The 22,217-nt window shown below is 34.1% G+C and overlaps 2 protein-coding genes across 2 annotated transcripts; one reads left to right on the top strand and one right to left on the bottom strand.

Moving 5' to 3' along the window:
- Positions 1–233: 233 nt before the first annotated feature.
- On the top strand, positions 234–14,010 carry LOC132560953 (zinc finger FYVE domain-containing protein 1-like). The gene is made up of 11 exons (XM_060225659.1): positions 234–923; positions 1,458–1,962; positions 2,446–2,651; positions 3,357–3,454; positions 3,693–3,798; positions 4,160–4,257; positions 4,430–4,544; positions 5,049–5,219; positions 6,463–6,640; positions 7,390–7,497; positions 7,994–14,010. The coding sequence occupies exons 1-11, from the start codon at positions 234–236 to the stop codon at positions 8,224–8,226; spliced, it is 2,508 nt and encodes an 835-aa protein (XP_060081642.1). The 3' UTR covers positions 8,227–14,010.
- Positions 14,011–15,064: 1,054 nt separating this feature from the next.
- Positions 15,065–22,098, bottom strand: LOC132560948 (vesicle transport through interaction with t-SNAREs homolog 1B-like). Its single transcript, XM_060225653.1, has 7 exons — positions 21,999–22,098; positions 21,338–21,396; positions 18,534–18,644; positions 18,165–18,224; positions 17,611–17,784; positions 17,207–17,268; positions 15,065–16,741 (listed from the first exon to the last, which is right to left on the bottom strand). The coding sequence occupies exons 1-7, from the start codon at positions 22,096–22,098 to the stop codon at positions 16,651–16,653; spliced, it is 657 nt and encodes a 218-aa protein (XP_060081636.1). The 3' UTR covers positions 15,065–16,650.
- Positions 22,099–22,217: the final 119 nt, after the last annotated feature.

Raw genomic sequence — 22,217 nt, 5'->3', positions numbered from 1 at the left:
CCAGCATGCATTTGACCGGAATCTATTATCCTAATCAGGGTTAGCAGAAAGCTTAACAATTTCTAGAGGGCAAAGGCTATTGGGTCAATCGTTTTGATGAGTAAGATTTTGCTATTTGCGGAAATGACTATTGAAAACAACACAGACGATTCATGTGATATAAACAGAAAATGGATGATTAATCAACAAATTGATTGGTATTCCATGTTGACGATGTACCGAAAAAGTCAAGTATGACTTCAGTGCCACGGAGGTTTGATAGATGTAGAACATCAAAACGTTACTGCGCTGAAAAACTCTGCTGCAAATCCGAAAGGGCAGAGGCGACCTTTCACTGTGACGACTGTCGTACAGACCAATGCTATGATTGCGTCACGAGCATACACCAGTCCAGTCCAAAATTTGAGTTTCATGAACGTTCACATATAGTTCCTCCTTTATTTGAATTTCTGTGTCAGATATCAAACGCTGAAAGCAATCGACACTGTACTGAACTAAACTTCGCAGACCTACATTGTGAAATTTGCAATATTAACTTTTGTTTTACATGCTTTGAGTTTTATCATCGGGGTCCTAGAAGAACTCACAGAAAAACTAATTTCAAAGATTATAAATCCCGAGAAGCACAGAAAAATCTTGAAACTATTGTCAAGCCGATATCTCCTGTGGATCTTGAAGATACTTCATTGACCTTTGTATCCTGTCCACAAATACAAGTTGATCAAGAAGTGACAAGCAGCATGGATTCATTCAACAGTGTGAATTCAAGACATAGTCAAAATGGGAGCATACCAGATTTGTGCCTAAACTCAAATGGGAAAGACCTGATACATATTGAAGAAGAACTGGCTGCTAGTCAAATAGATGAACATCATTACAACAGTGGAAGTTTTATGCTTCTTGATGGGCAAGAAAAGTTACAGGTACATCACATATCAGTTAACGCTGTATCCTGCAGTTTGGGGAGTCCATTGAATGACACAAAATTAATTATATGATTTCTTACCAATAGAGCTATATTTACCACATGCCTTACTGATCCACCATGTAGATGCTAAGACCAGAAACAACCCTATTATAACGTTAATGTGACACCCTCTACAGTTTTTTTTTTTTTTGTCTCACAAGATATATACACATGTACCCAACCATCCAGCCATTTCCTTATACTTATCAATTTTGGTGGTAAAAGAAAATCTAAATTAACAAAGATAATTGTATATGATCAATGATTAACTATAATCCTAGCAAAGGGTAAAAACATTGATGGGATAAAAATATATGTAGGTAAAGATTTCTAGCTCACTGTTTTAAAGTAAAAGCCAGATGAGCTATATAGGGCTTTCTTTAAATTTTGCACAATATCTTTATAAGTTTATTTATTCTTATGAACTCTTAAGATGTTTTAGAATAATCATTCAGTAAGTTTATTTTGTGAGTTTGTTTCCTGTTTCTAGGTTGATGATAAAGAGGACTTTTTGGAAAAACTTGGTTGTGATGAAGATGAACAAGTGAAAGTTGTGTCTATCTTTGGCAATACTGGTGATGGGAAGTCCTACACTCTGAATTATACATTTTTTGGTGGAAAAGAGGTTTTTCAGACCTCTGCCCACCAAGAATCCTGCACAATAGGAGTTTGGGCTTCATATGACCCTGTAACTAAAGCCATGGTGATTGACACAGAAGGATTTCTAGGTATAACAGCAAATCAAAACCAGAGATCAAGACTTCTGTTGAAGATCCTAGCAATATCAGATGTTGTTATTTATCGTACTCGTGCAGAGCGCCTCCACAATGATATGTTCCAGTTCCTTAGCGATGCGTCAACAGCATACACAAAACATTTCTCTCAGGAGCTGAAAGCAACTGCAAAGCGTTGTCGGAAAAATGCAGCAGATCTGCATCCTTCTGTGATAGTTTTTCATGAAACAACTAACACGAAAGTTCTTGGAGAAGATAATGGTATGTAGTGAAGATATTCCATATTAAAAATAACTGCTATTTTCAATGATTAGAATTCCTTAAGAGTGTTGCAAAGGATACATTTTAGATTTTGATTAATGTAATTTCAATGTGATAAAAACCTTGTAGGCATAAAGAAATTTGAGAAAATTGAAATGATTCCCAGATTTTAAAATTTCTCAATGAATATACATGTAATAGACATTTTCTTTGAGAAAAATTCATATCCAGTAATCAGCCCACCTTCCAACTTTGAATTGAATGTATTGTTTATAATGCTTAGACTTTATGTACAAATGTATGTATTAACAAATAGGACCTTAAATGAATTTTGATTTCATGAAAATGAAAATAGATTTAAGGTACTTTCAGGGTTTTCCATAAGAGCCGGTCGCCGGCCAATTTGACCGGCTACTTTGATCATTTACAAAATAGGCAATAAATCATTGCTTCATACTTTTTTATTACTGTTGATTCAAATAGGTGGTAAGCCAGCAGAGAGTGACCTCCTAGATAAGTTCCAACAACTGGATTGTCAAATGCATTTTAAAGACCTAAAATATGTTGGAACTAGGACCAAAGGGGCTAAAACAGACTTTCAGCGGTTTCAAGCAGAGCTGCAGGAACAACTGGAAAACAAGTCTCATAGAGCTGCCAGAAAGCCAGAGGTTGTTTACACAACCCTTAAGGTAATCTTTCTGCAAAGTGTAGTTTCTTCAGCTTTGGTATGGACTTATTTAAGTGCATAACCAGAAATAGTTATGTGTTTGTAACAGAGGATAATATTGTCTTGTTGCCTCTTCTGGGGATCAGACCCAGCTCCTCTGGTATGTTATTATTTGGATACAAGTGTTGTGAGACATCAGTACTTCATTTTATAATTAATTGGTATTTGGTATCAGGGTTCCTAAGAGGTTTAGATTTCACTTCTTGGTGCCTGACAAACAGATTTGGAAATATTTATGAGACAAGCTCAGCTGTTTCGGAAAGCTCTTGTTTTTAATGCCAATCTCAATCTCACGGCCATTTGCAACTTTGTAATTATTGATCTGACACATGTAACCAAATCATCTGAGGAGAAATTCACCTTAGACAAGTCTGTAGAAAATGGCTTATATTATTACACCAGAGTGACCTTCATGTCTATATGAACATTACCAAATAGGTTATATGAAAATCAAATTTCTAAAATGTCTTGAACACATAATTTAAACTATATCATATTTACAATAATTCAATTTTCTATGTGCTTAGGGCTATTTCATAAATGAGAAAGTGTGTGGGTGTGGAGGAGGAAGGCAGGGGGTAGGTGGAGATGTTTCTCCATCATTAGAATCTTACCATATTACGATAATTGTTTTTTTTATTGGTATGTTATACTCTATATGCTTCAGAATTTAAATGACAAATTCAGTGGTGAGATAGAGAAGCCAGTGTTTGGGATGTTTCCTGACCAGATGTTTACATGCTCTATAAAGTGCCAGTGTTGTGGGTAGGTTAAGAAAAAAATTTTATTTGTACATTCAAATGTTTTAGATTTTTATTCATCCATTTTGCATGTGAGTGTTGTGTTAATGGGATGGAATTGGTTGCTTTTTCATTTGATTTACCAATGTTTTATGAAATTTTTGCCCATGATCACTGATTCTTAGTTAAATTGGATTAATTTTATACTCTTACACTCATAACATGAAACTGTTAATTTTGGTAGAGGAAAATGTGTATTTCAGGGAGAACTGTTGTCTAAGCATGAATCACAAAACTGACCAATCACATCATACAGACAAGCGATGTAAATACCAGCACCAGTTTGGTAACAAAGTCTACCTCTGTAAGGTAAGTTTAGAACACTAACTGGACTGGATGAGGGTTATCTCAAACACAAAAGTGGGAGTACAATAAACTCTGTAGGGAGGTTTCCTCAAAATCCAGAAATATGTGAAATTCTACCAGGTGATGTTTTTTAAAAATCAGTATGTAGATGTGAAATAGGAGGTTTAGTCAGGTTCAAAATTTAGGTGTCTCTAAAATCAAAACATGCAGATATATTAATAGTGTGGAAAAAACATATAACTAAACATATGACAGAATCCTTATTGTCCTGCTATTTTGGTTTTTGCTTATGTAAAATCTTGTGATGTTTTTGTGATTTTAGGTATTTGTAAGATAATGAAATATTTTGATTGTTTATTTGTAGAGGTGCTGGATGGTTGGAAAACAAAACATTGTGGTGCTGAAAACATCTGAATCTCAAGACAATGCGTGGATGGGGTTTGCTAAATATGTCTGGGCAGGGTAAGAGCTAGCAAGTTTATATTTTGTAATCTTCAGCATTATTGAAGAATAAATGTATTATATTCATCAACAGAACTGTTTAAGTTGATTCAGTTAGAGGATTGCAATATGTTGACACAAGAGGTTACATGCTGCGAGTTTGATCATTGTATTTGTTGTGATGTTACTACAGGGAAGTTTTAGAGTGTCCTCACTGTGGAGTTATTTACCGGAGCCGAGAGAAGTGGTATGGCAACAGTCACGTAGAGGACGTAGTTACCATGGAGATTAGACATGTGTGGCCTGATGTAAGTACACAATGTTTGACTTTACAAAATCTTTTGGATCTTGGAATTAGGAAATGCATAAATCTGGAAAGTCAATGACTTTTGGGTACTCATATATTACAGTCTTGGACTCCTGGTTTCCTATGGAACTCAATTAAATTTTGATAACCCACTCTATCACTCAGTATTTGGACTCATCAGAATTTTGGGATCAGAGTTCTTGACTTGCCAAAAAAAAGCCTTAAAGAATTACTACAAGTATCTAGAAGATGTTTTCAGACATGAACAATATACATTATTGACAAAAAGACAGCTTTAGGCAAAATGTAAAAAAAGGGATTTTATGTAAAATGTATTACAATGAAAAAACTGCAACTTTTGCAGTAGTTTGAAAATTGCAAATGAAACTTCTTCAAAATGAAAAGTGGAAAAGGTAAGGTAAGAAGATCATACAAACTTTGTACATTAAGAAATTAACACTTTCAACACATTTATAGATCACATTATTTCCATTTTGATATACAGGGCCTTCAGAACTTACAGGGGGCTCAGAATGCTGCCCGTAAGCTGGTGGATGGTATGCACTACATTGCCGATTCCATTAGCAGTGTTGGGTCAGGACCTACTAAAATGTTGTCGGACTGGATGGCTGACAAGATCGCCCCTGAGTATTGGGTACCCAATGCTCAAATAAAAGTAGGCAGTATTTAGAAATATATGTACCAGTAGGGATATGTCTAGTTTAACATTGAGACATTTTCCAGTTTGTTGTAATCTTTTGACAAATTTTACAACCCAAATTTTCGTGTTATGAGCTGCACAAATACATAAGCCACAGAGCTGAGTTTTACCAATTTTTTTCAATTCAATTCACATAACCGCATCAGAATATAAGCTGCACTGTTTCTTACAAAGTGGTAACCATGACATTGACTAAAGTTCATTGATATAACAGACAACGAAGGATAATTTATCAAGATCATCAGTGAAACATTTAACCAGTAATGAATTATGCACAGATAATCCTTTTATTTAAGTATTTCAAAGAACGTAAAATAGCAAATGTTAAACTTGTTTGGCTTTGGTGCTTTCACAGATTGTCTACGCACAAATATAGGGCCTGACATAATGTATGGTTTACTAAGCAATCTGTCCATCAGTGTCTGTACTGTTAAATCAACGAAGGCACTTGCATGCTGACCTGATTCTTAGAGTCTAATATCATAAGTTACACAAAGCCATTCATATCGTTAACAAGCATGGGGGTCATTCTAGAATTTGACCTATAGCCTGATGACCTATAGATCCCAGGATGCAAAAGGCTATTGTAAACTTCCACTTTGACTTCAAAGTAACTGCTTAAGTCCAAAAGATATTATCATTCATATCAAAAGGTATTAATGAAATTCACAAAAATATATTTTTTTTTACAATCTTCAAATCATCCTATATACAATTGCAAATGATGGTTCTAGATGATCTGTTTCAGTCACAAACACGTGACGGGCAGGTACTTGTTTAAAAACACTCAGTGCCGTCTCTAATCCAGCAATGTAAGAGGTTTTACATGGTGAGAAACTTATGACAGGCATAGTGTTGTTGCAGTCGGCATAATAATGACAGATAATAAAACAGCCAATGAGTGACCTCTTATGTTATAGGAGTATACTGTCTCATACTGGTGTACTGATATGCTTCCTGGGTTTTTTTTTTCTCGTCCTGCCAATTTTTTTTTCCAACTCATGAGGAAAAATGGTGTGGCTTATAATGTGGAAAATATGGTACAATAATAATTAATATGAAAACATAATGTTAAATATTTTCACAAGTAAACATTGAACATTTTTTCTTGTGATAAATGTATTTCATTTATATCTCATCTATAAGGAACACCTTGCATGGACCTAAATATACCTGACCAAACACGTTTATGTTGTAGGAATGTAGTCTTTGTTCTGTAAGGCTTGAGAATGAACAGAAGCACCATTGTCGGGTTTGTGGGAAGGGCTTTTGTGATGGCTGTTCAACGCATCGCAGACCAGTTCCAGAGAGAGGCTGGGGAGAGAATGTTGCGGTCCGTGTATGTGACAACTGTTTTCAAACTGACAACATGACAGGTGAGAGACTAAAAAAGAATTTCTTCATCTCAATACCAAAATATGGTAGAAACTTTGAAAGAAGAGGGAAAATACACATTTCTGTTGAGTGCCTCAACCAGAGGAATTGAACCCATGGCATAATAATCGACTGGCTCTATTAACTGCAAATAATAACTAGATGCTCTTCATGGACAAAATGTTCTTTAGGTGCTGTATTCTGGCTGACACCCAGGGACTCTGAAATTGTAATATTTTTCTCAATACCGAAATAGGATAGAATGAAATACTCTTCATGGACAGAAAAGTCATATAGTAAAACAACTCTTCTGTCCCTGTACAAATAGCAATGCTCATTTTGTCTTCTCTATACTACACATTCTTTCCAATTGTTTCAGTTTGTGAGTTCACGACATGTGACCATTTACGCCCTTCAGTCTCGTGTTGATAGTCATAGATTTTCATCAATTTCATATGCTTGATACCTCCCCTAGTTTTACCCTTTTGATTTTTGGACTGATCAGAAAAACTTAATGACCACCCGGAAACCATCTTGGATTTGACTGATTATTATCACTTTTTTATGAGGAATGTTCAAATTTCATATCAGTAAGAATAAAAAACCGTTGGAAAGGAAAGAAGAGAAATGAACCAACTTTTAAACAACAAATAAGGATTAAACAGTGGTTGGTTTCAAGATCCTACTAGGATCTCTTGTTGTTGTTTATCTTTGTTTCGTGTTGTTATATTTATCTATACATCATTGACAGGCTCAGCTGAAAGCACAGGCAGTAATTCGCAGACGACAGCCAGACGGGTAGGGGAAGCAGTGACTACAGCTATTGGTGTGGCAGCTTCGACGTTCAACTACCCTCTGGGTATGTTCAGAATTATCAGGTTTATTTGATATCACATTTGGTACAAAATTCATCAATAAAAATTCGTAGTTTTTGACAAATACAGTACTTTATACATCTAGGAATTAATCTAGACAAGTTCCCTACAGGATTAGGGTATCATTCCCCAAGTGGTATGTTTTTCCAATTGATTATAATCAGATTCCCTATCAAGAAAATATACTGAAAAAAATTTTCAAATCATGCTTATCATGAAAAAAATATCAATCTAACCTCAACATTGTGATATTTTATTTCTATAATCTGCATGTATGTCCTATATTTTGACCCTATCCTTCATTTGAATTCCTACTATAAGGGTTGTCAGATATTTCTCCAAATTGGCCCAAATTTTCACTTTTTCCACAATAGGTAGTATTTCCCAAATTTTAGATTAACCAATGACATCTTTGTATACTGTCGTTATTACAACTGGATGTGTAAAACTTCTGTTCTTTTGATATCTTTGATTTATCAGACATGCTGAAAGACACTGCTAGACCTGCCTACTGGATACCAGATACCGAGATAAAGAATTGTTGTGTGTGTAAGGAGGAGTTTGGACCCAAGAGAGCAATCCATCACTGTAGAACCTGTGGTAAAGGTGTATGTAAGGCATGCTCACCTAATAAACTTCCAGTTCCTATAAGGGGTTGGGACTATCCTGTTAGGGTGTGTACAAAGTGTGAGAAAAAGACAGAGGAAATATGAATCATATCGTCCATGTCTAGGACTTGGGATGTTATGTTGTTTAAGTACAATTCAGAAATATGTTGTCGGGATGAAGATCAGTGAAAGGCCGGCTGTGATAGAGGAAGGTGCTATGCATGTGATGAAATGCAGAAATGTATCTGAAAATGTACAGTGGAATTTAGTTTCACTTTCAGTGATGGTAATGATAATAATGTTTGTTATGTAAAGTGTCATTTTTTTATGTGTCAACTTCCCTTTTATGTTCTTAATGGCAGGTAAAATGGAGGGGCAAAATAACTTCGCAGATATGCTTACCGTATTTTTCAGGTTATAAGCCGCACCAGTATATAAGTCACAGGACCAGTTTTTAGCAATTTTTTTTCTGATTTGATCTACATATAAGGTACACCCTAATATAAGCTGCTTATGATATGGTGACCACTATTGCAGACGTTTGATATATTGGTAACTGATAATTGAAGGTAGTTCTTACAAAGTGGTAACCGTTAAGGTGACAAAAGTTTGTTTATAAAACAGAAAATGTAGGTCAGTTTATCAAGATTGTCAGTAAAACATTTCATGAAGTTTGCAAATTAATTATACACAGATAATCCTTTATTTTGTTTATGTATTTTAAAAAACATAAAGTAGCAAATATCAACTTGTTTGGCTTTGAAGTAAATGCGAAAGTCCAGAAGGTATTATTGTGATTCGTATTAAAAGGTATTATTGACTAAATCCACGAGAATGTTATTTTTATTTCAATCTTAAAATTTGTATACGATTGCAAATGATGGTTCAAGACTATCTGTTTCAGTCACAAACAGGTGTACTGGTACACTTTCCTGTTTTTTGTTTTTTTCATCCTGTCATGTTTTTTTCTTGTCCACATATGAAGCACACCATTATATAAGCTGCATGCCTGTTTCACAAGGAACAAGGAAAAAAGGTGCGGCTTATAATCTGGAAAATACCGTATTGTAAACAGACATACTTCAGCTGTAATCTTATTTTAGCACTTTTCATGTTTGAGATATTGCTCTTAAATATAATTGCACTAAGTGCAGTTTCTTTATGGTGTTAATAAAGCAATAGCAATTATTGAGAATGCCAAAGATCATCATTGTGCTTGTTTGTTCAAAATTGATAATATGCTGAAGTTTGAGAGCACCAAAATGTCTGTAGTATTAAATATTATGAAACAATTGAACACTCTTAAATTAGTTTAAAACTTTATATTATTGAAATTTTGTGAATCAAACCTCAAGTATCCCAAACTTTGGGATTACCTCAGTCTATAATTTGATTGGTTCATATTAAGAAGCTGGTATCCATATATCTATCTGTTATTTGACTGGTTTACCATTTTAGAAGCTGGGGATTTGATTGGGTCAGAGATTGAGAAGCTTGGAATTCCTTCTATGATGGGTCATTCAGATATCTATTATTTGATTGGTTTTTCAATCAGCTATTACTTGACCACTAAAATTTTTTTTAAAAAATGTACAGACATGTGAACAGATTTCTCTCTGTCTTCTGTGAAAGGAATGCACAAGACTTATTAATACTGTAACAAAGTGTTAACATTCCATCTTACACTGTGCATTGTTTATTATGGTATATATCTGTAGAACTAACAAAAAGCAGGGATTTGTTTAGTGGTATAATTTCTATAATTTCATATTTCAATAAGTTTGTGGTAAATTATCAAGAAATATTGTAAAAAAGTAAAAATAACTGACAAGTTTTGTAATGCACTTTAAATGATTAAAATTGGATTTATGACATAACAGTTTGTGATATTTTGAAGCTATCTTATTGTACCAACAATCTGAAAACAGGTTGGGCTTTAGCCTATACCTGATATTTATTTAGACTTTGATAATTATCAAACCAGTGTAAAGTTTTGTGTGTAGCTCTCTATTAAGTGTTGACATAAAATCAGACCTGGAATATCCCAATACACATTTTCCATTAATTGAACTTTGTTATTTAATTACATAAATTTAATATATTCCAACTGTTACCATAATCCTGATGATATAGACAAGCAAGATATATAATTACATGTGATTTTTGTTCACATGACTTCATGTGTATTGTAAAAACTTCTTGTACATAAACAACCATTCCTTTTCTGAAGATCATATTTGCCGCATAGACAGCATGAAAAGTGATAGAAGTACAGATAACTTTTGCAACCAAAAATAGGCTGGAATCAAGTTTGAACCAGTCTTTGAAATCGTCATAGAACTCATCTTTTAATTAATGTCTTTATGTAGATAATAATAAAAATAATTTATAAATGATTTATTTTTTTTGATTGATGCCAAAAATTGTGGATTCCCATCTTGAAATTTTCTCGAAAATGAACAAAAATAGTATGTATGTACTTTGTGAACCATAATCTTCAATGTAGGTATATGTATATTGTAATATACTGGATGCTACATGTACTATGCAGCACAAGGAGATGTACTTTACTTTAAGAACAATAACATGTAACTTTTTCCTGTACATAATTTTCATGATGTTTGAGGTAAAACTGTGTCAGGCAAGATCCTTTATACTTTAAACTGATAGATTGTTGTTTACCTGAATTTATCTGGTATTCTTTATATTCTTAATTAGTAAATGTATTGGTCAGTTTGTTGTAAGATTAAAATCCTATTTTCAAGCATTCCCTGCTTTAATGTATTCCATATAGTATTATTTGTATTCTGATCTACATTGTTTGAAGATTTCATGCACAATATTGATGTATTTACTCATTCAGTATGCTTGTGACCCTTAGATAATTCTTGATTTTAATATGTTACCAAAATTTATTTTTCAGAGGGTCTATATTTTTGTGAATATCTAGGTAACAAATTTACCTGGTATTCTGAAATTTTGTCTGACAGGCATGACAAAGTGATGACAGAAGTAAATGCTCTTTTTAGTTAGAATTATTTGCTTTCTGTAATATATATAAATGTGCACTACCCAGATATGATCAATTGGAAAATAATGTCTTTCATACATTTAAGCTTTATTTATTACAAAAAAAAAATGGAAAAAAAAAAATAAAAAAGGTTTAATAAATTATTGAAATTAATTTTTATTTCATATGTTATTCATGTATAAGTATAAATAAATGCAGTCAAATATTTACAGTGATAGTGGAATTTGGTCTGTGTAAATCATATCAGCACATTTTGAACCAAAATAATGAAAGTAGAAAGTTGAATTTATACATACATCAAGAACGAGACATATCAAACAAACATATGTAAAAAGTTGAGTCATGATTCTCAATGACTCTCAATGACCAAGTCAATGCTTTCTCCTATTTTGACTTTTGTATAACAGGTATGTTTCAAGTGTTTGGCATTGGTCATTAGTCCACCATAACCTTATTTTGTCAGCGAGATTTCCCACAGTAATCAACTGATCATTTTCAGTCTCGGCTTAATCATTATGCCACTTGTTGCTTTCATAACACATCATGTCTGGAGATCTGTCTCGCTTTTCAATGGCATGTTTTTCTGGCCAGCAATGTAATTCAAATTCATTTGGAAGAGTTACTGAATCTTATTGTGATCCATATATGCCAAACATGACATTAAATATCTATTCACCACTTTTTAAAAAAAAAATCCCAAATTCCAAAAAACATCATGACGAAAAATTATTTTTCCCTGAATGACGAATTTATTTTTAAGACAGTAAAATGTGTTTGTTTAAAAAGTGACCTGCTTACCATTTTACAATATGTTAATATCACTGAGAAATTTTAAATCTTAAAAGTTTGTCCAAAGTATTCTTACAGGTCCAATTACATTTCAAAAATGGAGCCATCCATTATATGGTGATAGTTCAAGCATTTATAGTTTGATTCTTGGTGTATATCTGACATCTTATATCCATTAATAATTATAAATTATTAGAGCTGATTTCTATAGTGCAAATGATTACAGTGATTATGTCTGATATACATGTATATATATTTTATTGTCACAATTTGAGTAAGATACAATTAGATTTCCTGATAGCCAACATTATGTTTGTTATATGACAACCTAAATTTATCAGGATCAGAAGATTTTGTTGAGACTTATGGTGTAGACCTTGAACTGGTCAAGATATCTTATGTTGTTATATCCAACAAGCATGATGTGTTATTAACTCATCTGGTCCAAAGAACCAGTGAGTTTATGCTGTGGCACAGTGTACATTGTTCATCAAGTTTTTACTAACAATTTCTTCTAGTCATGAACAACTGAACAGATTTTCGACCAAATTTTGTCAGAAGCATCATTTCGGGAAAAGGAACCAGGCTTGTCTATAAATTGGTTTTCATCCCCCAGGGGCATGAGGGGTAGAGCCCAATAGAGAAAATTGAGCAAATTCTTAAAACTCCAGTACTTCTCCTGCAGAATGATTTAACCAAATTTGGTGTGGAGTATTCTTGGGTTAAGGAAATCAGTTTTTTGTATAAAAGGTGGATCCCGGCTCCCAGGGGTGAGATTTTGCTAAGGTAAAGTATAGGAAAATAAAATAAAAGTAGAAAAGATATAGGATAGATAGAGAAAATTCTTTAAAATCCTACTCCTCCTGTAAAAATGACCGTTTGCCCGAATTAGGTCTGAATCATTCTTTGATGAAGGGGAATCAATTCTGTATAAAAAAATCCTACTCCTCCTGTTGGAATGATTTGATTTTGCCCAAATTTAGTAGTAGCATCCTTGTGTGAAGAAACCTCAATTATGTATAAAAAGTGAGTCTTGGCCCCATGGGGTAAGAGGGCGGAGCCCAGTAGGGGAAACAGAGAAAAACCTTCTTCTGTGGGATAATGCCTGAGTGTCCTATTTTGGTCTGAAGCATTCTTGTGTAAAGGGGAATAAATTTGATGTAAATGTTAGGTCACGGCTGAATAGTGGAAATAGAGAAAATTCTCTAAAATCTTTCTCATGTGGAAATGTCTTGATTCTGTCCTGATTTGGTCTGAAGCAGACCTAAGTGAAAGGAACCTAATTTTATATCCACCAAGAGTCTGACGACAGAAATGTGGGGCCCAATAGGGGAAATGTAAATTCTGAAAAATCCTTCTGTACAAGGATATTGTCCAATTTTTATGAATGATGAATTTGATTTTTATTTGACCACAATATCAGAAGCCAATAGGGAAAATTGTTCTAGAAATTATTTGTCATATTTGAAATTCTTTGTTAAATGAATGAATAGCTGAATTAATCAGGTGAGTGATGCAGGCCCCATAAGCCTCTTGTTTTTTATCACTTTACTGTTGGGTTAGTTTATGTTCTCAGTATTAAGACTCTATTTATGGACCCATTTTAATATTGCATGTACTGGTTTCAACTCTCTGTGAAGTTTAGGGATATGTTGTTATTTTCAAATTTTCTCCAGTTTAAGAGTGTACTGATTCAGGAGCACTTACAATCATGTTTATATATTTTACTTAATGATCAATATTGTTTACAGAATGTTAAGAATGTTATGAATTAAACTACAACAAAGACATAGATCAGTAATTGATACCACCTATTTCAGTAGGTAATTAACAATCAGTTTTTTACATTTATAAAAAAGTCATTTAAATTCCTGCCAAGATGTATGTAGCAGTTTCATTAATTCATTCAACTATACCTATTTGAGATATTAAAAAGATGTGTTGATTAAAATAAAAAGTTTATCGCAATTATAGGATAGACTTGAATGGTTCAATTAATTTAAAGAATTCATTGAATTATGTCCTCTAATAGTCACCATTTATTTGGATGTCATGGATCTTAATGAATAAACTTGGATATTCATATAAAGTTGAATTATTTTTTTCTTACGCTGCACCAGATGATCAAATCCAGTGCCATTATACCGATTCTGCCATCTTTTGTCTCTTTTCGTCAACTTTGTTCTGAATCATTTCCTTTAGATCCACATTTAGCTGGGCTGCATGGGTTGATGACAACCAAATTGGTTCAAATGAATGACCTTGATATATTTTGAAGGAATATGTAAGGAAAATGTCTGTTTGGCCTTTATCACTAAGTGTTTACCTTTGTTTTCTTTAATTACTCTAGTACAATTGAAATACAGCATTATCTCATCCCAATGATGTTTACACCAAATTTTTTCTGCAAGAAGTTAAATGGGCTAAATTATATCTTTATAGTGAGCAAACTAACTAATAAGGGTTAAATAAAATTACTTTACGTCAAACAAGTTTTATGTCATCTGATTCACCTAATTTATCTTCTGTTTAATAATTTAAGATTTTTATATAACAAAGTTTGCATCTTTACTTAAGTTTTTTAGTGTGCTGACAAAAGCAATGATTGTTCAAATGAATGACCTTATTTCACTTTAAAGGTTGAAGGGTTTGTCAAAATTAAAACACAGAGGGTCACAAGATTTGGTCAGTGATTTGCAAAAAATACTGTCAAAAGGAATTACTAGGCTACACAATAAATCAGAGTTCAAAAGTATTGAAACCTTGAAATGTGAATAAGGTGCAAACAGCAATTTGGCCAGTATCAACAAGGAGAGAGGGACTACAAAGCATTTTTAATGTCAATGAGGTCAGATGTGTTGAAACATTTCAACTATATACCTTTAGAATAAGTGACTTTAAAGATATTTTATTGCAAGTATGCTGGAATGGGTCAGAAATCAGGGTCAGACTGTAGTGTCAATCAGTGTATGTCGACCATAGAGTTACAAAGGTCAATAAGCTTGGACCAATATGGTATGCGACTGTTTTAACTAGAATATACCAGGTAATCTGAAATCTCTGTTTTTGCTAATCAAAGTCTGCTGGGGCAATACATGTGCAACAAAAATAAAACAAAATGGCTAGGTTGTACTACATTTTAATAATTCATTATATACATAAATCATATTTTTTCTATTTACAAATCAAATATAGCTTGAATCCGAATTAAGTGGTATCATTTGTACCCAAATAAGACAATAACCAAATATTCACATCTAAGTATTGTATTTTCTGATAATTGGAATGACTTCTGCGGGACTATACATGTATACAAGTGAAACACAACATATTCTTTTATAAATAACACACATTGTATGCATAAATTTAATTAATTCCAATTCAGATGAAGACATAATCCTAACAGACAAACTATTTCTGACAAAACATCTTTAACATCTAGTGCGATTTTCAATCCCTTTGATAAAGCACTTTTCATGTAAAATGAAACGATTGAAGTAAAAAAAATAGTTATTTCAAATATGTTAGACATACCTGATACCTTACAGACGTAGTTTTTGTGGTAAATGTATCAAACTCTTATACAAAAGTAAATAACACTTTTAAAACTTTTAAACAAGTATCTTCTGATGTTCTCGTAAATCATTGTTCTGCACCATACCCACATATAATCTATTCTTAATTTATCTTATATTCTTATACACAATACACATTTTGTCTTAAAGACATATAAATACCACATCAATTCACTACTTGTATTTCATTAATAGGACTTGATCTGCGTGAAGCTGTATGGGATCACCCATCTTTTGGGCACTCTAATCCTCCTACGTTACAAGTCCCTCATCACACCTGAACAGAACTTACCAATCAGTGAGGTTAATGCAGGTGATAACTTCTCTCTTAATTATTGTGAAATAATAATTTATTTCACATTTCCAAATTTAATTCTGAAAATTAAATCAGGAATGTACAGGACTATTTTTTTTCAAATGAGGATTTTAAAGAGAACATCACCCTGTATCATACTGTATTTATCCAACAATAAGCCTGTGACTAGTAACATGCACATCCACATGTATCCCAGTTTATTTGAAGTGCTGGCAAATGCTATATTTATATGAGACACATTTGTGGTACTACCATATTATAATCATGATACACCAACACAAAATGTCAAAACATGGAAGGGTTATCCCAGTTCTAATAAAGATTTAAACAAGCAAAAACCTTGAAATAATTCAGTGTCGATTTTGTGGCATAATTTCAGAAATTAGAGATATGTAAACATTCAGAATCATTTTAAATTTCTTTGAAATTTTTGCATCAAACTATCGTTCCTGAGGTCATTTCCATGACATCTAGATTTCAATCTTGGTAACTCAAATGAGAAATCAAGTGGACAGTGTATCACAATTACACCAAGTCAGAGGCAAATTGTTTTATGGGCTAATCAATTGCTACATCATGAATGAGTTAATGCTCACTTTCTTCCTTTAAGTCAGAGATGTTGGCCTCCAATACTTATTGCAGGATAAATATAGCATCTGGTCATCAGGTAAACGTGACTGTTTTTGTCCTTAATCTTTGTCCAATTCTGATACCAGATGAACTCCAGACCTTTCACACCATTTAAGAGCATTTGTACCATTTCTTTTCCACAAATATCTCCACCAGTATGATTCAATAAGTCACATTATATCCTTTCATCATGAGAAAAACTTCCAGTATACTAGTCCGCCTAGTAGTCCCAATTCTAACAGAATTATCACAATTAAAATCATCTTATTTGTCATCACCCTGAAAAAAAAGATAAAAAAAGATAAAAACATTTATCTAAAAAAAGGGGCAGAGGTGTTTTTTTTGAGTTACACATGAAACCAAACCCATGAGAAAACTAATTGATACAACAATAGATATGTCTTTCTCTGCGTATAATTTTGGTTATGTTGGCTTTTTCAGTATAAGATATAACATATCAACCAAATATTTGTCTTTCACATTATTCTAAATCCCAAATAATTGCAAGTTATATATATATGACACCATAAAAAAAATTCAAATTTGATTTCTTTGATGCCGTGAGTACTTTTCAATGAGTTAAGATGCCCATAAAATGCTGAACAATAACATACTGAGTACTAATTTGTTTTAATAATATTGATACACAAAATCAGATACAAACAGCATATTTATCTGTAAAAATCTTAACCACCCCGCTCCTCAAAAAAAAAAAAGAGTTTGCACAGAAAAATGTAGTGGTACCTTGTAGCCATAGATTTGAGAATTTTTCTACTTTTTACGAGGTTTCCATCAGTTTCTTCCAACTGAAAAATGAAACAACAAACAAATGAAATAATCTGAGTTTGAAATCAAAAGTCAATTTGATTACAGGTAGGTTAATCATTGTATCATTAATATTACTTTGTGAAATCATGATACAAGATGTAACATGAGGGATTACCATAAGATAGAAACACTACTGCGTGTGAATGTTACTATCTCCACAGGGAAAAATAGAGAATATTTTTAGTTATATAATATACATGTATATAGCTTCACTCCAATTTTAATGAAAACTGAACTTGTTTCAAAATCGAAAGAAACAAGGAAAACTAGACCTTGAAATGAAGACTAAAATAGACATCCTTTTTTAAAATGTTACTTACTCTGTCCCTAGTGCGTACAAGAACCTCTCTCTGTCTACCAAGCTCATCAATGGTGTCCACACCGATCGCATCTGTTTCCGCAGCTACTTGTTGTGTCCTAGCCAGGCTCTCAGACGCTCTGTTAAGAGACTGAGTCCCTTGCATCAGCTTGGAGCGCTGAGAGGCTACCATCTTCTGTAAAGAGAAAGTGTGAAATAGCTAAGATCTTTGATCATAAAATAACAAAGGTCTCTCTGTATCTATCATTTATGGGAACCTCCTGATCTTGTTTGCGGTAGCTGTATAGTTCCTTTCTATATGTAGTAATTGACCTAAAAAGTGTTTGGCTATGATGAACTTTACACATTCTGATTTACTTTCACTGTAAAATAAAGACATCAATTTTCTTATTTCTCATTCTAATTCATGATCATACGGACCTGTATTTTTCAGGTTAGTCCATTTTATTAAACAACGTTTTAACAAATTGAATATTTTTTCCGTATCTTATTTAAACACATGAAAAAATAGTCATGTAATGGATTTTTCATCCTTATCTTACTACAATTACTCACATCTTCTCTGTCAAATCCATAGTTATTTGAACCACCGACTGGTTTTCCACTTTCCTTCTTCTAGAAATAAAAATAAAAACATCTATCAACGTCTTCATATTACATGATTAAATCATCTAATACAATAAAGTAGTTCAACTTTTCTCAATACAAAAGACTATCTTCACTAAATTATAACCCTTGTGTTTGTATCATCCTCTTCTGTAAAGCTAGCTTAAGCTAAATCATCTCCAAGAAATGGAAAGTTTATTTCATTGCATTTAAGCATTCATCATGCTGTTCAAAAAGCATAAGATTATTTTTTCTGTTTTTTTTTTTTTTTTTGTAACACATCAAATGATTTGAAATTCAAATTCCACAAAGACTTACCAACATCTTGGAAGCTTGCTCCAAGTCTCGTCGGTAGTTCCGGAGCTTTCCAAGCATTTGTGTTCTATAGGGTACAGGGGCAACTTTGGCTTCTTCCTCCATCTCCTGAATCTACAGTCAGAAACAAGAAAAAACTTAATATTTGTTTCAGGTTAAACATTACTATTTTCTACTTCTGACCAAAGTTATGTCAAGAAATAGTACACAAATCTTATATAGAAAGAGTGACACAAGGGTGTCTGGTGTAAACAGAGTAACCGAGGAGTGGTAATAATTAGTGATACAGGGGTGTCTCAAGTCAATAGAGTGTTCCCGCAGTTTCTTGTGTAGTAAATGTGTCCCAGGAGTGTCTGGTGTATGGAAAGTGACAAAGGAGGGGTCTGGTGTAGACAAGTTGATCCAGAGGTGTCTGGTGTATGGAAAGTGACAAAGGAGGGGTCTGGTGTAGACAAGTTGATCCAGAGGTGTCTGGTGTAGTTAGTTTGATACAGGCGAGTTTGGTGTTCGTAGTGACACAGGGGTGTCTGCTATAGACTTAGAGATCCAAGGGTGTCTAGTTTAGTTAGTGTAACCCAGCAGTGTAGATTGAGTGACACAGGGGTGTCTGCTATAGACTTAGAGATCCAAGGGTGTCTAGTTTAGTTAGTGTAACCCAGCAGTGTAGATTGAGTGACACAGGGGTGTCTGCTAGAGACTTGGTGATCCAAGGGTGTCTAGTTTAGTTAGTGTAACCCAGCAGTGTAGATTGAGTGACACAGGGGTGTCTGCTATAGACTTAGTGATCCAAGGGTGTCTAGTTTAGTTAGTGTAACCCAGCGGTGTCCGGTTTAGATTGAGTGACACTGGGGTGTCTAGGGTATAAAGAGTGATCCAGGCGTGTTTGACCCAGGCATGTCTGGAATAGAGTGACCCAAGGGTGCCTTGTATAGATGGCGTCACAAATGGGTGTTTGGTGTAGACAGAGTGACTCAGGAGTGTCTGATGTTAGTGAGAATGAGACCAGGGTGACTGGTATTGAGAGAGTGAAAGGGGGGTATCTTATGTCATAGAGTTACACAAGGGTGTCTGGAGTAATAGCGAGACCCAAGGTTGTAAGGTGTAGAGATTGACACATAGGGTGTCTGATGTAGGCAAAAAAATAAAGTGACACAAGGATGTTTGGTTTGGACAGTAACCCTAGGTGTCTGGTGTTGATAAGAGAGACTCTGAGGTGAAAAGACACAGGAAAGTTTTTTTTCCAGTGGAATGACAAAAAGGGGTCTGATATAGGCAAAGTGTCAAAGGTTGTCTGGTATAGACAAATCCAGCAATTTCTAGTGTAGTTAGTGTTACATAGGAATGCCTTGTTTAGAGAGAGTGATGCAAAGTGTCTTGTGAAAATAGAGTAACTTTCCTGTGTTACCTAAGATATATGGTGTGGATATAGTGACCCAATGATGTCTAGTGCAGTCATTGACCAAATAATGTCAGCTGTAATGTGCCCCATGATTGTCTAGAGTCAACAGAGTGACACAGGGGTGTATGGTGTTATCAGGGTGACCAAGGGGTGTCTGGTTTCAACAGAAACACAAGGTGTCTGGTCGAGTGATTGAGGAATGTCTAGTGTCAATAAAGTGACACAGGTGTGTCTGGAGTAGCTAGTGTCACAACTGGGTGTCTGGTATAGTAGAGTGACACTGGGGTGATAGGTGTTGATAGAGTGACACAAGGGTGTCCTGTGTCAATACAGTTACACAGGAGTGTTTGGTGTAATTAGAGTGACCCAGAGGTCTGGTGTAGTTAGAGTCACCTATGTTTTCTGGTAAAGAGAAAGTGATCCAGGGGTGTCTGGATAAGTTAGTGTAACACAGCAGGACCCAGCAAAAGCACTCATTGATTGGTCCTGTTGAGTGAATTTTGCCAACTGACAAATGATTGTAACTGATGGGTGAAAAAAAATCATGTAATTCCATGGTCTAATAGAACATAACTGTCTAACCATTGGCCATTACATGTTCCTTTTGCAAGACATTGTGCAAGATCGTAAAATTTCAGCACATAATCGGGTAGCTTGGTGCCTCTTAAAATGAAAACTGAACATGACAAAAATAGAGTGGCATTGACTGTGACTGTGGTAGAGTCCACGTTAAGTATTAAGTAATTAACGAAGGTTATTTGAATGGAAATGACCCGTCAAAAATTGCATTTGTTTCTTCACAGTGGTCAACCAAGTCAACCTAAGTCCAATTTGAAAGAAAACAGCACCAAAGCGATCTTTGGAAAATATTACTTTATCTTAATGTAATTATTTATATTGGTTCTGCAGAATATATACACCAGTTTCTTGCTAAAGACTGCATACCTAAGCAGTGTGTTCTCTGGCTCTATCATTGGACATTCTTTAATTGAGTCTAGTTGAGTACACGCTTACTTTTAGGTAGGTTTATGGGAAACATTCACCAGTTCAACAATTGATTGATAACTGAACTTGATTGAATTATTAAAGCCTGATACATGATGTGTGAGCTCTTTAGGCATTACATTTTGAAAAATCTATGTAAATATTTTCTGGAATATTACATCCCTCGTTCAGATAAGTACTTTTAACCAGGCCGCTAGTCTGACAGACTGGTGCTTTTGAAAGTTTTTGCCTAGCCTTACACCGTAATGTCTAGTTAAGACCCAGTGACCCAGGGAGTTTGGTATAGACTGAGAGGCCCTGAGTGTCTGATGTGGGCTGTCACCCATTGTCTTGAAATGAGATGCATTATTTGCACATTTTTTTGTCAAATAATGATTTGTTTTACCATACTTATACAACATACAATAAATTCTGCTTCCTCCAAATTTCTTCCTGCATGGCGAATTGCTGTTTTCTTTTCCTCTGAAAAATAAAAATAAAATTATACAAAAGTGTGTTATTTTTATGAATTTGAACAAATCAATCATTTTACAATAAATGCTGATGATTTTGGATGTCATAAGATTAAGAGATTTCCTAAATTGGTGGGCTAGTCAACAAAATTGTCGTATGAGTGGCATCTTGTCAATTTGATCATTTTTCCTCAAAAATCACTACATGACAGATTCCATTCTTATAAACACATGACACAGTATGTATATATTATATTACATTTAACGATGCTGAACCAGTCTTTATCATATAAGTTGCAAAAAAAGACAACAACACAAGAATAATTGAGATTATAACTATCCATGCATGTGTATCGTTAGTGTGGGTTTTACAAATATACATCAATATTAATCATCGCAAATACTTATGTAGTGATATATACATCAGAAATTAAAAATATGTATTGGTTCTGCATCAGATAAAATCAAAGAAATGATCCTCAACCCCTCCTTTGAGTCTGATAATATAGGCCTACGAGTGGCCAACACTGAAACTCTTGTGGGCGGGGTGATTGAAACAGTAGCCTTGTGCTAGTCACGTTATGTATTGGATGTTTAGGAGCGTGGTAATACCTCCTCGATATACTGGAATCTTCTTCTCAATTCTTTCCTTTAAACCGTCGATTACTGAAGTCAAGTCATCTTCCAGTGACTCGAATTTCTCCGACGACATGTTTACAAATCACATGAACATTCAAGGGAAGTAATTTTGTAGAGAAAACCCCAGGTGTCAGAAGCTCTCAAAAACGCTTTATTCGGTCGACGATTGTCGACAAGCATTTTCAGTACCCC

The sequence above is a fragment of the Ylistrum balloti genome, unplaced genomic scaffold (genome assembly GCF_031769215.1).
Source record: "Ylistrum balloti isolate Yb309-2 unplaced genomic scaffold, AGI_CSIRO_Ybal_v1 Utg371132, whole genome shotgun sequence".
Lineage (NCBI taxonomy): Eukaryota > Metazoa > Mollusca > Bivalvia > Pectinida > Pectinidae > Ylistrum > Ylistrum balloti.
The sequence above is the reverse complement of the archived record's forward strand: the minus strand, read 5'-3'. Positions and strand labels throughout refer to the sequence as shown.